The sequence below is a fragment of the Pan paniscus genome, chromosome 4, assembly GCF_029289425.2.
Source record: "Pan paniscus chromosome 4, NHGRI_mPanPan1-v2.0_pri, whole genome shotgun sequence".
Classification (NCBI taxonomy): Eukaryota; Metazoa; Chordata; class Mammalia; order Primates; family Hominidae; genus Pan; species Pan paniscus.
Genome location: NC_073253.2, coordinates 69,643,642 through 69,657,873, shown reverse-complemented (window position 1 = coordinate 69,657,873; position 14,232 = coordinate 69,643,642). Strand labels below are relative to the sequence as shown.

The 14,232-nt window shown below is 41.6% G+C and overlaps 1 protein-coding gene across 4 annotated transcripts; it reads left to right on the top strand.

The window, feature by feature from the left end:
• Positions 1-607: 607 nt before the first annotated feature.
• Positions 608-13,884, top strand: PTGER4 (prostaglandin E receptor 4). 4 transcript variants are annotated; one of them, XM_055112423.2, is made up of 4 exons: positions 612-821; positions 1,082-1,997; positions 5,532-5,623; positions 11,926-13,884. In XM_055112423.2, the coding sequence occupies exons 1-4, from the start codon at positions 817-819 to the stop codon at positions 12,017-12,019; spliced, it is 1,107 nt and encodes a 368-aa protein (XP_054968398.1). In that variant the 5' UTR covers positions 612-816; the 3' UTR covers positions 12,020-13,884. The 4 variants fall into 4 exon arrangements, with proteins under 4 accessions (XP_054968396.1, XP_054968398.1, XP_054968399.1 ...); XM_055112424.2 differs by having other exon boundaries at positions 653-731; XM_055112421.2 differs by lacking the exon at positions 5,532-5,623 and having other exon boundaries at positions 608-821.
• The last annotated feature ends 348 nt before the right edge of the window (positions 13,885-14,232 follow it).

Here is a 14,232-nt window from a genome sequence, read left to right as displayed (position 1 = left end):
TGCCTCCGCCTCCGCCAGGGAAACTTGGAGGAGGAGAAAAGTTTGTACAGAGGGTGGAAAGGCGAGAGCGGATCTCCAAGCCCGGCAGCCCGAGAGGAAGATGAACAGCCCCAGCCAGAGCCTCGGGCAGAGTGGACCCCGAGCCGCCCCCAGGTAGCCAGGAGCGGCCTCAGCGGCAGCCGCAAACTCCAGTAGCCGTCCGTGCTGCCCGTGGCTGGGGCGGAGGGCGGCCAGAGCTGGGAACCAAGGCTCCGCGCCACCTGCGCGCACAGCCTCACACCTGAACGCTGTCCTCCCGCAGACGAGACCGGCGGGCACTGCAAAGCTGGGACTCGTCTTTGAAGGAAAAAAAATAGCGAGTAAGAAATCCAGCACCATTCTTCACTGACCCATCCCGCTGCCCCTCTTGTTTCCCAAGTTTTTGAAAGCTGGCAACTCTGACCTCAGTGTCCAAAAATCGACAGCCACTGAGACCGGCTTTGAGAAGCCGAAGATTTGGCAATTTCCAGACTGAGCAGGACAAGGTGAAAGCAGGTTGGAGGCGGGTCCAGGACATCCGAGGGCTGACCCTGGGGGCTCGTGAGGCTGCCACCGCTGCTGCCGCTACAGGTGAGATGGCGTTGGGCTGACGTTGGGGTCAACGGGTAGAGAACGCAGGGATGCGGCCCTCGCCGAAGAGAGCCAAGAAGGGAAGAGCGCGCTCTCCAAATTGCTTTTGTAACTTCTTTTCAGTGAGCATTTTATTGATTCAGAATCTATCGAGAATAGCACTAGCGAGCTACTTTTCCCTTGAGATGGGTCTTATTCATCTTGGCAATGGAGTGAGTTGGATTGGGGGGAGGAAGAGGAATGGGAAAATCAGTTTATAAATATTAATGTCAGCAAGAGTGTGCTGTTGGCAGGACGTATCGCGAGCCTGGAGATTTTGGTGGCCGCAGTTGGTAAGTGGCTACAATCCAGAAAGTAGGATCGAGTTGCTCCCCTTGTCTTATCAGTGTATCTTTTCTCGGGCGCGGGTCTAACACCTTACAAGTGGTAATTTCCGCTCACGGCAGCTTTGTCTCTCTTCTACCATCCCCAGACCCAGCCTTGCACTCCAAGGCTGCGCACCGCCAGCCACTATCATGTCCACTCCCGGGGTCAATGCGTCCGCCTCCTTGAGCCCCGACCGGCTGAACAGCCCAGTGACCATCCCGGCGGTGATGTTCATCTTCGGGGTGGTGGGCAACCTGGTGGCCATCGTGGTGCTGTGCAAGTCGCGCAAGGAGCAGAAGGAGACGACCTTCTACACGCTGGTATGTGGGCTGGCTGTCACCGACCTGTTGGGCACTTTGTTGGTGAGCCCGGTGACCATCGCCACGTACATGAAGGGCCAGTGGCCCGGGGGCCAGCCGCTGTGCGAGTACAGCACCTTCATTCTGCTCTTCTTCAGCCTGTCCGGCCTCAGCATCATCTGCGCCATGAGTGTCGAGCGCTACCTGGCCATCAACCATGCCTATTTCTACAGCCACTACGTGGACAAGCGATTGGCGGGCCTCACGCTCTTTGCAGTCTATGCGTCCAACGTGCTCTTTTGCGCGCTGCCCAACATGGGTCTCGGTAGCTCGCGGCTGCAGTACCCAGACACCTGGTGCTTCATCGACTGGACCACCAACGTGACGGCGCACGCCGCCTACTCCTACATGTATGCGGGCTTCAGCTCCTTCCTCATTCTCGCCACCGTCCTCTGCAACGTGCTTGTGTGCGGCGCGCTGCTCCGCATGCACCGCCAGTTCATGCGCCGCACCTCGCTGGGCACCGAGCAGCACCACGCGGCCGCGGCCGCCGTGACCTCGGTTGCCTCCCGGGGCCACCCCGCTGCCTCCCCAGCCTTGCCGCGCCTCAGCGACTTTCGGCGCCGCCGGAGCTTCCGCCGCATCGCGGGCGCCGAGATCCAGATGGTCATCTTACTTATTGCCACCTCCCTGGTGGTGCTCATCTGCTCCATCCCGCTCGTGGTGAGTGACCGGGGCTGGGGCCCTACTCGGCCTTTTTCTCGCATCCACCTCCCGCCTCCATTCCCCGCTCCCTGCTTTCCCTCTGAGTCCTTGGCAGTGAACGTGTCTCCTTTAGGTCGGGGCTGGGATTCCCACACTGTTTCTCAGAGCAGGCCCAACCCTCTTTGAAGTCCCAACGCTAACGAGATTTAGCAGGTGCTTTGCCCCTACATCCCCCAGTTTATGTTCCCGGAAGCCTGGATTTCTTTCTCCACCGAGACAGCCCTTACCCCTTGCTGCCTGACACTGGCCGAGTCTTCCAAGAAAACCCCCCGCCCCCTCTGTTAGACGTGGAGGGGAGCCTGCTGTAGTGTGACTTAGCCCACTCCTCCGTACTGTGAACTGTGAACTGCAAAATCTGAAACGTCAGGGATGGTGATCTGTTCGTTGTAAACCATTTTTAAGGAAAGTGGGGGTTTTGGTGTTTTGATGTATGCAAGGTTTCTTGAATTTCTTCCCCCGTGGATTGCGTAGAATTTTAAAGCTAGAAGAGATATCAAGAGGTGTTTTAGTCTAACTCCCTCACTTCACTGAGGGAGTGAATGATATGCTTAAAATAATCCAGCCGAACCTACACAGTCAAGCTAGGCTCCCTGCTGTTTACCATGGTGTGCCCTGGGAGGGCAGCTTAAAGCACACAAATTCTAATTCATATACAGGGCAGGGTCCAGACTTAGTTTCTTTCATTCTGTCTAGACCAGGAAAGCAAAGTTTCTCAGGGTGACTAATTATGGACAGGCTGATATACATAGGGTATGGGATTTGAATTCTCGACAACTGTGCGAGGTACAGTACCATTTTAGAGAAACCGAGGTTTAGAGATGGCTGTCTTTGTTTCTTCAAGCCAAAGCTCTACAGCTTGTAATGGACCTTAGGCCGTCTGAGGCCAGACCCAGCTCATGTGTTATTACATCACGTCTCCCTCGTAGAACATTTCTCATTTTGGCGTTTGTAAAGCGTGGGTTGGAGTTTTGGTACACTTCATTTTTAGTTCATCTTTTAAGAATGGCCTTTGGATTAACTTTTAAAATATGATAAACAGAAAGGCTCAAACCCTACCTAGTTTTCTACTTTGCCTGTGGCTAAAATGGAATGCACCAGAAGCAGATGGGCAGAATAATGCAATACTTTATCTAGAGTTTGTCTTGAAAGCAACTAGTTATGAGTTCTTCCATCTTCCAAAACACTGCATTCCTGGAAATTCTAAACTACCAACTCAAAAAGAGATAACTGCTTTTTCTTATGCTTGTTGGGAACAAGAGAATATAAAATGTAATGGGCTATTATTCCTTCCTTTTCCTTATTGATACTGTCCAGGGATCTTTGGTGTAAAAATATATCTTTGATAAAAGTGACTGTAAATGGAAGGAACTTAGAGGGGGCTCAGAGCCAGAATACAGTAGGTTCTTACCAATTTGTATAAACAGAAGTAAATATAATAGGCCATAAGAGCCTTTAAGCCATTCCAGGACCCAATATAATTTACAGAGTTAAGTCACACTTGAGCCACATAAATATATTTTACTGTCTGTAATGGCAACCTAGAATAAAGTGAGATTTTGGAAAAAACAACACTGCTCCTGATGGGGCCCCTGTTCCTGGGCCTCTGCCTTGTGTTTTACAGAACAGTAAATGACAAAGTGAATGGTTGTTATTTTCAGAACATCCACTTAAAGGGACAGAGGAATTAGAGCTAGAAGGTTAGCAACATGCACATACTTTATAAATGTGTTTTGGTTGGAAGTAAGCATGTAAAGCTATGGATTTCTGCACAGCCACGGATGAATTATTTTCTTCCAACATCTAGAGAGACATACAAGGCTTAATTCACCTCATAGGCTGAAGTGGTAGACCTGGACCTAAGATTCAGGGCCCTTACACAAAGCCTTGAAATTATTTGAGGACCTAGAGGCAAGAAATTATAGGAGCTGTATTTGTGGTTTGCAGATTAACCACATTTTAACTAACAAGAAATACTGTCCACCTGTATAATGTTAGTAACGTGTAGTAAATTTTAAGTAATCTTGACCTGAAAATTGAAACTAGCTCAATTAAGAAGTAATCCCATTAGTCAAGTATTTATATAGCTTTGTGAGAAATAAGGAATCCTAAAATAGCAGTGGCATCAGTTTGTCGCCTTTAGTTTTGGCTACTAAAGTCTAATTTCAGAATCAGTTTAATTATAAATTAGTGATAAATGATGGGTTCATTATGCTACTCACCCACCCCTCCCCCTCCCGCCACAATTCAGCAATTACTGATATAATCAAAAACCCTTCCGCAAATACAGTCTTCCTTGGCTTCCTTTTACAACTTTCTTTTTTCATGTTTTCATATTCATGTTGTAAATTAAGATTAAAGCTCAGAACTCTCTGACATTGAAAGCAGTTGAGCTTATCTTCAGTTCCAAAGAAACTAATGAAGCATCTAATTTTATCAAATCAAGTGGTTGCTAATCCCATTTAAGGAAAATCAAAGCGTTGGAATCATTTTAAATGCTTTGGAAAGGCTAACAAAGCAAATATAGTTTACTTGGAATTTCAGAAAGCTTGATATAATACCTAAGGAAAACAGCCACTGAAAAGCAGCCAAGGTTTTGCCTCCTGGACACCAGGGAAGAAAGAGCTACAGCTCTTAGAAGGGGGTTGGTATTGAGTTTAGTATAAAAAAATAAATTTTAATTTGCTATCCAAAATATACATATTTCATAAATAGAGTTAAGATTGGAGTGGAAATTTGAGAAAGGTTGGGAAATTAGTTGTGGATATAAGGAACTGTGCTGAACCTGCAGCATTCTTTGAACTGGGTCATAATTAATGATCAGAGAAGGTGTAAGTATGATCTACAAGGAACATCACATGACAAGATTTAGTGGGTAGGTGGTTCTTGTCATTTTGTACATTCTTCTATTTATAACCAGTCTCATAGTTTTTTTAAATATAGGAGAATTTTGGAAGTGAGAACTTCTAAACTTTTGTGAGAACAAGAAGTGAGAGTCTACATTTAAGATAAATGAAAAGGATTGAATTCTTTAGAAATATGCAAGCAAGACAGCCTCCTAAGGTCCTAGTTTTAAATGCTGTAGCTTGATGAATTACTAGTGCCTAATTTTGCAGTTACTAATGAATATTAAGATGATTATTATAATCAAATATTTTGCCTTAGGGCTAAACAGTTACTATAGGGTTTCGAAGGTCATTTTCCCCCATATACAAGCAACCCAAGACTGTATTTATTGCTTACTTGTTTCTTTTATTTTTTAACTCTGAAGTAACAAATACTCATCTCAGCTAGGGGCAGAACAGTTAATTTGATTAATCTTCTGCCTTGGTGAGGTAAAACTTAGGTCCTTAGGAAAATACTTCCTGTGACTGTTTATTTGGTTCCTTACTATAAACTAGTTGTCTCTATAAAGCTTTCACCAGCATTTGATCAGCAAAAGTTTATAAGGACAGATAAAAACTTTGTAAATAGATATGCTTTTGTTTACTGTAGGCAAACTGGAAGTGGAGTCATAAAACAACTGATGGGATGTCAGATGAGTGTGAAGCACATCTATACATACAAGAGAAATGCCACAAATTTGGGTATGACTATGACAGAATCTAAAAGACTGGATTTGTTCAAATAAATTTGGCTAAGTTTAAAAAATTGCGATGCCTAGAAGGAAGTTTTAAGTCATAACATGCAATTGCAGACCCAGTAGTAGTAACTTGAAGACTATTGAGTAACATAAAAGTAAGTTATTTCCACATCTGGCATTTCATTTGAATCTTGAAAAGCTCTAAGGAGAAAGTAGGGCTGACCAGTATTTTCACTCTCTCTACACCTCAGTTTCCCAAGCTGCAAATGAAGAATTTATATCATTCTGCAACTTACAGGGTAGCTATAGGTGAGTCCTCGTCTAATGCTCATTTCACCATGCTTTCTTGACCTGTCAATTTGTTTGTATTGAATATCTCCTAACAAGATTTTTTTTCTCAGCCCTGACATGATTCTTGTAGTCTCCTATCAGAATATTCAATGTGAGAGCTTTAAAAACAAACAAACAAACAAAAAACAGAAACATTCAGTGTAGAGGTTGACCTATAAAGCCTGTAGAGATTTAACTTGCCTTCTACAAATGGCCAGCTAGTGGCCTAGAAGGAACAAGAACCAAGCTCTCCTACACACCACCCAGTCAATAATTATTTCCACTATTCTTTACTTGAAAAAAAGAAAGTGATAAGAACTTCTAGTAACAGCTGTGTCAATTTTGGACTCTTAACAAGGCAGTGGGATAACTGAGCACATACAGATAATTCCTTTTATGTGCTTGGAACAGAACAAGTAGCACACACATTCAAATCCAGCTACAGATCTTGTCACTTATTGGAAAGCGTTACTGTTTTGACATTCCATTACTAAATCTGTCTAATCAAGAGTTCAACATTCTTTCTTCAACATTCCCTGCAAACAAATTATTAAGTAGGAAGTACATGTTTTTGATACCATATTATTAACTATATCCCAAAGCTACCTCTAAGCTACAGTTTTCAAATTATTGATACCTTCCACACTGGGCAAGCTTCCACATATGGGTTAAAAAAAAAAGTAATGAAAGCCAACATATCTGTTATACGATAGGCACTGTACTAAGCACTTTAATAATTTGTACATACGTTATAAGGAGCAGAGCCAGGATTTGAACAGAGGCTTGTTTGCTTCCAAAGCTTGGGCATTTATCTCTACAGCATATAGCCTCCTTACAGCTTTCTTGTCACCACATCTTCTTCTGAACTTATTGCATTTCCTCAAAGTTATGTTCCACTGCTCCTGAGCCCTAATCTCTAATCATCCTTAAAAAAAGTGTGAATAACATAATTTAAAAAAAATTAGGTGGGTGTGGTAACATGTGCCTGTGGTCCCAGCAACTTGGAAGGTTGAGGCTGGAGGATTGCTTGAGCCCAGGAGGTTGAGGCTGCAATGAGCCATGTTTGTATCACAGCACTCCAGCCTGGGTGACAGTGAGACCCTTTCTAAAAGAAAATAAAATAATTTAGAATACTGTAATATGCCAATATTAACAACAAACCACATGTACACAGCAGGAGCTACTAAGAAAAAGACTTAAAATTGGAAGAAAGGAGATACGTTGTTTGTATTCAGTGAGTTTTTTTGTTTTTGTTTTTGTTTTTGTTTTGAGACGGAGTTTCACTCTTGTGGCCCAGGCTGGAGTGCAATGGCGCAATCTCAGCTCACCGCAACCTCCGCCTCCCGGGTTCAAGTGATTCTCCTGCCTCAGCCTTCCAAGTAGCTGGGATTATAGGCATGCGCCACCACGCCCGGCTAATTTTGTATTTTTGGTAGAGACTGGGTTTCTCCATGTTAGTCAGGCTGGTCTCAAACTCCTGACCTCAGGTGATCTGCCTGCCTCAGCCTCCCAAAGTGCTGGCATTACAGGCATGAGCCACCGTGCCCGGCCGTATTCCCTCCTGACTCGGAGGTTCAGTTTTATCAGCAACACACTCTTCCAACACTGAAAACTGCCTGAACTTGTTTAATTATGTAAAATATAGGGCCTGTTGGACAAGAATTCCGAAAAGTGCTTTCACCCCCTCACGAGACATTGAAGCACTACTCCGGATGTCCCCATCTCAACTGGGGTTGTCCCTGCCCTCTTGGAAACAGCAAATCAAGTAGCCTATTTAAAGTGAAGCAGAGGTTGCTATATGTTTTCAAACATTGCAAGATGCGTGGAGTTTTTGTTTGTTTTGTCTTTTTTCTTTCCCTACTTGAAGTAAGTCTCAATTGAAATACGCTGCAAAGTAAAACTCATATTGATTCTTTTCAATCTAACCAACTTTTGAGGATGTTTTTACCTGAATTTGGACTTTTGCTTTTTAAACTCATACTTTTACTACCCTGTGAACTCCCCTTTATTGAAAAGACATTGAATGACCAGGTTCAGTGGCTTGTACTAATTGTAAACTTTTCCTCCCCCATGGAAAACTTTAAAATAGAGCATACTTTTAATATAGCCTCCTTTCATTCCCTCCTATACTAGTCAAAATCCATTGCTGCTGTGGATGAGATGAGGCACAGAAATGATTCCTTCCTTGCCTCTCATCACCTTTGATTATGAAAACCTATTATTAATTGTTTTACAACATTCCAACCTTTCTAAAAGGCCACAGAAATTTTAAAATGCTAACTCCTAATGTACTTCTTTGAATGGCTATAAATTCCATTTTAACTATTCAAAAATTTTCTTCCTTTCAGTAGTAGCCATGTTTCCTTTGAGGTTGTGGTAGGAGAAGCAACCAGCAATAAAACATTTTCAGTGTCAAAAATCTCAGAAACGTCAGGTTCAGACTTAACCAAAATTCTGTTCTGCGAGTCTCGGAGATGGCTTTACACAGTGCTTGTTAGGGAGGTAGTATCAGAAACTCTCAAGTGGAGCAACACTGCCACCTGGAGGCTTGAAGGCTCAAGTTCGCATAAACCCGGCCGTAGGTCTTCCAGAGACCACACACAGGACTTGATACTAACAGATTTAACGCCATCATTTCTTCTACGCTTAGGAACATAGTATGTGATGTGAATAAAATATAGACCTCATGCTTTTTACCAACAATTCCATTGTCAGGAAATAACGATTAAACAGAAAGCCAGACTGGTAGAACAGAAAAGGCAACATGGAGGTCCAGACCAGACTCTGCCACCAACAGGGCGGGGGACATCCTAAGTTCCTCAAAACCTCTGGGTCTCAGTAACAAATACTTCATCTGAGAAAAGGCCTGTAGAGTTGAGGGAACTGCTGAGTTTCCAGGCATAGCTGAAGACCTCAAAGCTTATGGAAAGAAGAAACCAAGATGCTTTATTTTACTTTCTGTAAAGATTTTTTTTTAAATCAAGTATGCTTTGCCTTGATACTATCATTTATCCCAGCGTAGTTTCTAAAAGTATTTCAAGAGGCGATATTACACACTGCTGTTCATTCTAGTTCATTCTTGATTTAGCTGTCTTCCATATATGAAGATATTAATTTCATCTTGGTTAGAGACATGTCACTATTTTATTCTCTGAGATTTACAGGCCCATAATCCCATATCCAAAATATTTACGGGCAGATGAGTTTCAGAATTCAGAATTTCTTGGCTTTTAGAAAAGTAATCAATAATATATTGCAAAATATGTAATATCCCCATCAGAACTGGAACAGTACTCCTGGACCAGAACATAGGAATATTCACTCTAAGTGGAATAAATTGAACTAAATGGCTTCACAGTCTGTTCAGTTCAGTTTTGCTGCCAAAATAAGTTTAGGTCAGATTTTGCAATGAGTGTAAGTTCTCAAAACAAAACAAGTGAATAACAACAAAACAATAACAAAGGAAATGAACAAAAATCTTTTGAGAGAGGATCAGAGACCTATAGCTAATTAAGATCTAAATTCCAGTTAAGGAAGAAAAAGAAATGCAGTTCTACCTTACTGATCCAGTATCATCCAGGAGTAAGTTTAATATAAGCTTAATTTTGCAGATTAATGAAATGTATTTCTTCAAATATTTTAAAGATTCAAAGAATCTTTAAAGGAAGAAAAAAATATTCTTCCTTCTTTTACCCAAATTGTTGAAAATCTTTCTATAATATCCTGACCCAAATATTGTTACATCTAGTAAGTGCCAAAGGAACACATGCAAATGGTCAATGAATCGCCTTTTCCATTGTGAACTGACATCAGCCTCAACTAAACTGTCCCTGTTCCAGGTGATTCATACACCATGAGTCATTCATTGTTACGCTGTATATAGTAAGGCAGCAACATCCTCAAGTCTTGTTAGAGATATTTGCCCCTAGTTAAATGGCTCCAGCTATGCTTTTGTTAGTTCTTTCTCCTTTTTGTGGTTTTTATATATCTTCCTTGACTGTGAGACTCAACCTCTTCTCCCTAACCTAAAATAATTACTAAAGGCAAGAAATAATTACTAAATAATTACTTAAGATATATGGCAATTATTTTTATTTCTATACTACTATTTCTATTTCTATTTCTATGTGAATTACCACTACTACTATTTCTATATTAATTACAGATGAGATTTTTATATAAATGATCCCAGTGGAATTAGAAGTAATATCTAGGCAAAAAAAATCATAATACTTTAACAGTAAATTTGAGGCTGAACATGGTGGCTCACTCCTGTAATTTTAGCACTTTGGGAGACTGGAGCGGGCAGATCACTTGAGCTCAAGAGTTAGAGACCAGCCTGGGCAACATAGAAAGACCTCATCTCTACAAAAATAATAACAGTTAGCCAGGCATGATGGCACACACCTGTAGTCCCAGCTACTCAGGAGGCTACAGCAGGAGGATTGCTGGAGCCTAGGAGGTCAAGGCTGCAGTGAGCAATGATTACACCACTGCACTCCAGCCTGGGCGACAGAGTGAGACCCTGTCTCAAAAATATATATACGTGTACATTTAACAAATGCATTTTCCCCTAAGGATTAAAATGATCATGTAAGTTTACACAAATTCATGCTCCATTCGCTGAATCATTTGAAGTTCCCAGATGTTGACATATCCTTTCATTCTTCCATGACTTTGCACATGGAGCTACCTCTATTTGAAATGTGGTATCCTTCTAAATTTAGCAAATTCTCATTCATCCATTGTGATTACTATAACTGGGGAACAGAGTCATAGAGAAAATAAAAACTATTCTCTGGTCATTCTGGGTAACAGGAGATCCTGCTGTTGGTGTAAAACTTTTCAGCATATTCTTTCTAGACTAGAATAAAAGAATCTTGGCCTTGTTCTGGTGATTAGATGGTTAATTGACTTATAAAATGAGTTTCCTTTAAATTATGTAAAATGACAGCTGGAATAAGAGAAATCAGTAGCTTTTGGGGGAAAAAAGTTACTTCATTAGAATTACAAAAACTTAAAAGCACTCACAGAAATGAAGTTAATAAAGTGCTTCTCAAGAACACTTTATACATATGTGACCTGCACTCACATTGCATTTTTGTATACTGTCTTTGCTCTAGGGAAGATAATCATAAGATAGTTACAAAAATATTAAAGCTCTACTAACTCAGAACATGTAATTGCATTTTTGCAGTGACTGGTTTTTATTTTTTTATTTTTTATTTTTTATTTTTAAACAGATTCTTGCTCTGTTGCCCTGGCTGGAGTGCAGTGGCATCATCTCAGCTCACTGCAACCTCCACCCGCTGCATTCAAGCCATTCTCCTGCCTCACCCTCCTGAGTAGCTGGGATTATAGGCGTGTGCCGCCACACCTGGCTAATTTTTGTTTTTTTGAGACGGAGTCTCGCTCTGTCGCCAGGCTGGAGTGCAGTGGCGCGATCTCAGCTCACTGCAACCTCCGCCTCCCAGGTTCAAATGATTCTCCTGCCTCAGCCTCCCGAGTAGCTGGGACTACAGGCGCATGCCACCACACCCAGCTAATTTTTGTATTTTTAGTAGAGATGGGGTTTCACCATGTTGGCCAGGAGGTTCTCAATCTCTTGACCTTGTGATCTGCCTACCTCGGCCTACCAAAATGCTGGGATTACAGGCGTGAGCCACCGCACCCAGCCTAATGTTTGTATTTTTAGTAGAGATGGGGTTTCGCCATGTTGGACAAGTTGGTCTCGGACTCCTGACCTCAAGTGATCCACCCGCCTCGGCCTCCCAAAGTGCTGGGATTACAGGCGTGAGCCACCGTGCCCAGCCCATGACTGGTTTTTCTGAGGCTTATTATGTAGCTTCCTCTTTTCCTGGAACTTGTTACCAGAAATGAAGGCAGCTTCCTAATATTGATAAGGTAGACATAGCATTTATATGTTTTCCCAATTGATTAATGATGAAATCTAAATGTGCGATCTCACTTATGCAGGTGCGAGTATTCGTCAACCAGTTATATCAGCCAAGTTTGGAGCGAGAAGTCAGTAAAAATCCAGATTTGCAGGCCATCCGAATTGCTTCTGTGAACCCCATCCTAGACCCCTGGATATATATCCTCCTGAGAAAGACAGTGCTCAGTAAAGCAATAGAGAAGATCAAATGCCTCTTCTGCCGCATTGGCGGGTCCCGCAGGGAGCGCTCCGGACAGCACTGCTCAGACAGTCAAAGGACATCTTCTGCCATGTCAGGCCACTCTCGCTCCTTCATCTCCCGGGAGCTGAAGGAGATCAGCAGTACATCTCAGACCCTCCTGCCAGACCTCTCACTGCCAGACCTCAGTGAAAATGGCCTTGGAGGCAGGAATTTGCTTCCAGGTGTGCCTGGCATGGGCCTGGCCCAGGAAGACACCACCTCACTGAGGACTTTGCGAATATCAGAGACCTCAGACTCTTCACAGGGTCAGGACTCAGAGAGTGTCTTACTGGTGGATGAGGCTGGTGGGAGCGGCAGGGCTGGGCCTGCCCCTAAGGGGAGCTCCCTGCAAGTCACATTTCCCAGTGAAACACTGAACTTATCAGAAAAATGTATATAATAGGCAAGGAAAGAAATACAGTACTGTTTCTGGACCCTTATAAAATCCTGTGCAATAGACACATACATGTCACATTTAGCTGTGCTCAGAAGGGCTATCATCATCCTACAACTCACATTAGAGAATATCCTGGCTTTTGAGCACTTTTCAAACAATCAAGTTGACTCACGTGGGTCCTGAGGCCTGCAGCACGTCGGATGCTACCCCACTATGACAGAGGATTGTGGTCACAACTTGATGGCTGCGAAGACCTACCCTCCGTTTTTCTACTAGATAGGAGGATGGCAGAAGTTTGGCTGCTGTCATAACATCCAGAGCTTCGTCATATTTGGCACACAGCAGAGGCCCAGATATTAGAAAGGCTCTATTCCAATAAACTATGAGGACTGCCTTATGGATGATTTAAGTGTCTCACTAAAGCATGAAATGTGAATTTTTATTGTTGTACATATGATTTAAGGTATTTAAAGTATTTTCTTCTCTGTGAGAAGGTTTATTGTTAATACAAGGTATAATAAAATTATCGCAACCCCTCTCCTTCCAGTATAACCAGCTGAAGTTGCAGATGTTAGATATTTTTCATAAACAAGTTTGAGTCAAAGTTGAAAATTCATAGTAAGATTGATATCTATAAAATAGATATAAATTTTTAAGAGAAAGAATTTAGTATTATCAAAGGGATAAAGAAAAAAATACTATTTAAGATGTGAAAACTACAGTCCAAAATACTGTTCTTTCCAGGCTATGTATAAAATACATAGTGAAAATTGTTTAGTGATATTACATTTATTTATCCAGAAAACTGTGATTTCAGGAGAACCTAACATGCTGGTGAATATTTTCAATTTTTTCCCTCACTAATTGGTACTTTTAAAAACATAACATAAATTTTTTGAAGTCTTTAATAAATAACCCATAATTGAAGTGTATAATATAAAAAAATTTAAAAATCTAAGCAGCTTATTGTTTCTCTGAAAGTGTGTGTAGTTTTACTTTCCTAGGGAATTACCAAGAATATCCTTTAAAATTTAAAAGGATGGCAAGTTGCATCAGAAAGCTTTATTTTGAGATGTAAAAAGATTCCCAAACGTGGTTACATTAGCCATTCATGTATGTCAGAAGTGCAGAATTGGGGCACTTAATGGTCACCTTATAACAGTTTTGTGTAACTCCCAGTGATGCTGTACACATATTTGAAGGGTCTTTCTCAAAGAAATATTAAGCATGTTTTGTTGCTCAGTGTTTTTGTGAATTGCTTGGTTGTAATTAAATTCTGAGCCTGATATTGATATGGTTTTAAGAAGCAGTTGTACCAAGTGAAATTATTTTGGAGATTATAATAAATATATACATTAAATCTGAGTTGCATATCCTCAGTTTGGGAAAACTTGTGGGGGCTTTTTTGTTGTTTCAGGTCATCATCTATATCCTTTTATATATTTTTTTAAAATTTATTGTGAAATAATTTTGAAGAAATATTGCAAGAAAAGTACAAACTCTTGTATACACTTAGTAGAGAATGACACTTTACTCAAAGCCTCCAGTTTGTATGGATGATGGAGGAGACAGTATTATGCTTAGCTTGTGACATATAAAGGACTCAAATAATTATTACTAAAATTAGCATATTTTAAATTTTGCAGTTTTTTTAACTGCCATTTTTATTTTTATTTATTTATTTTTTATTTTTGAGACAGAGTCTTGCTC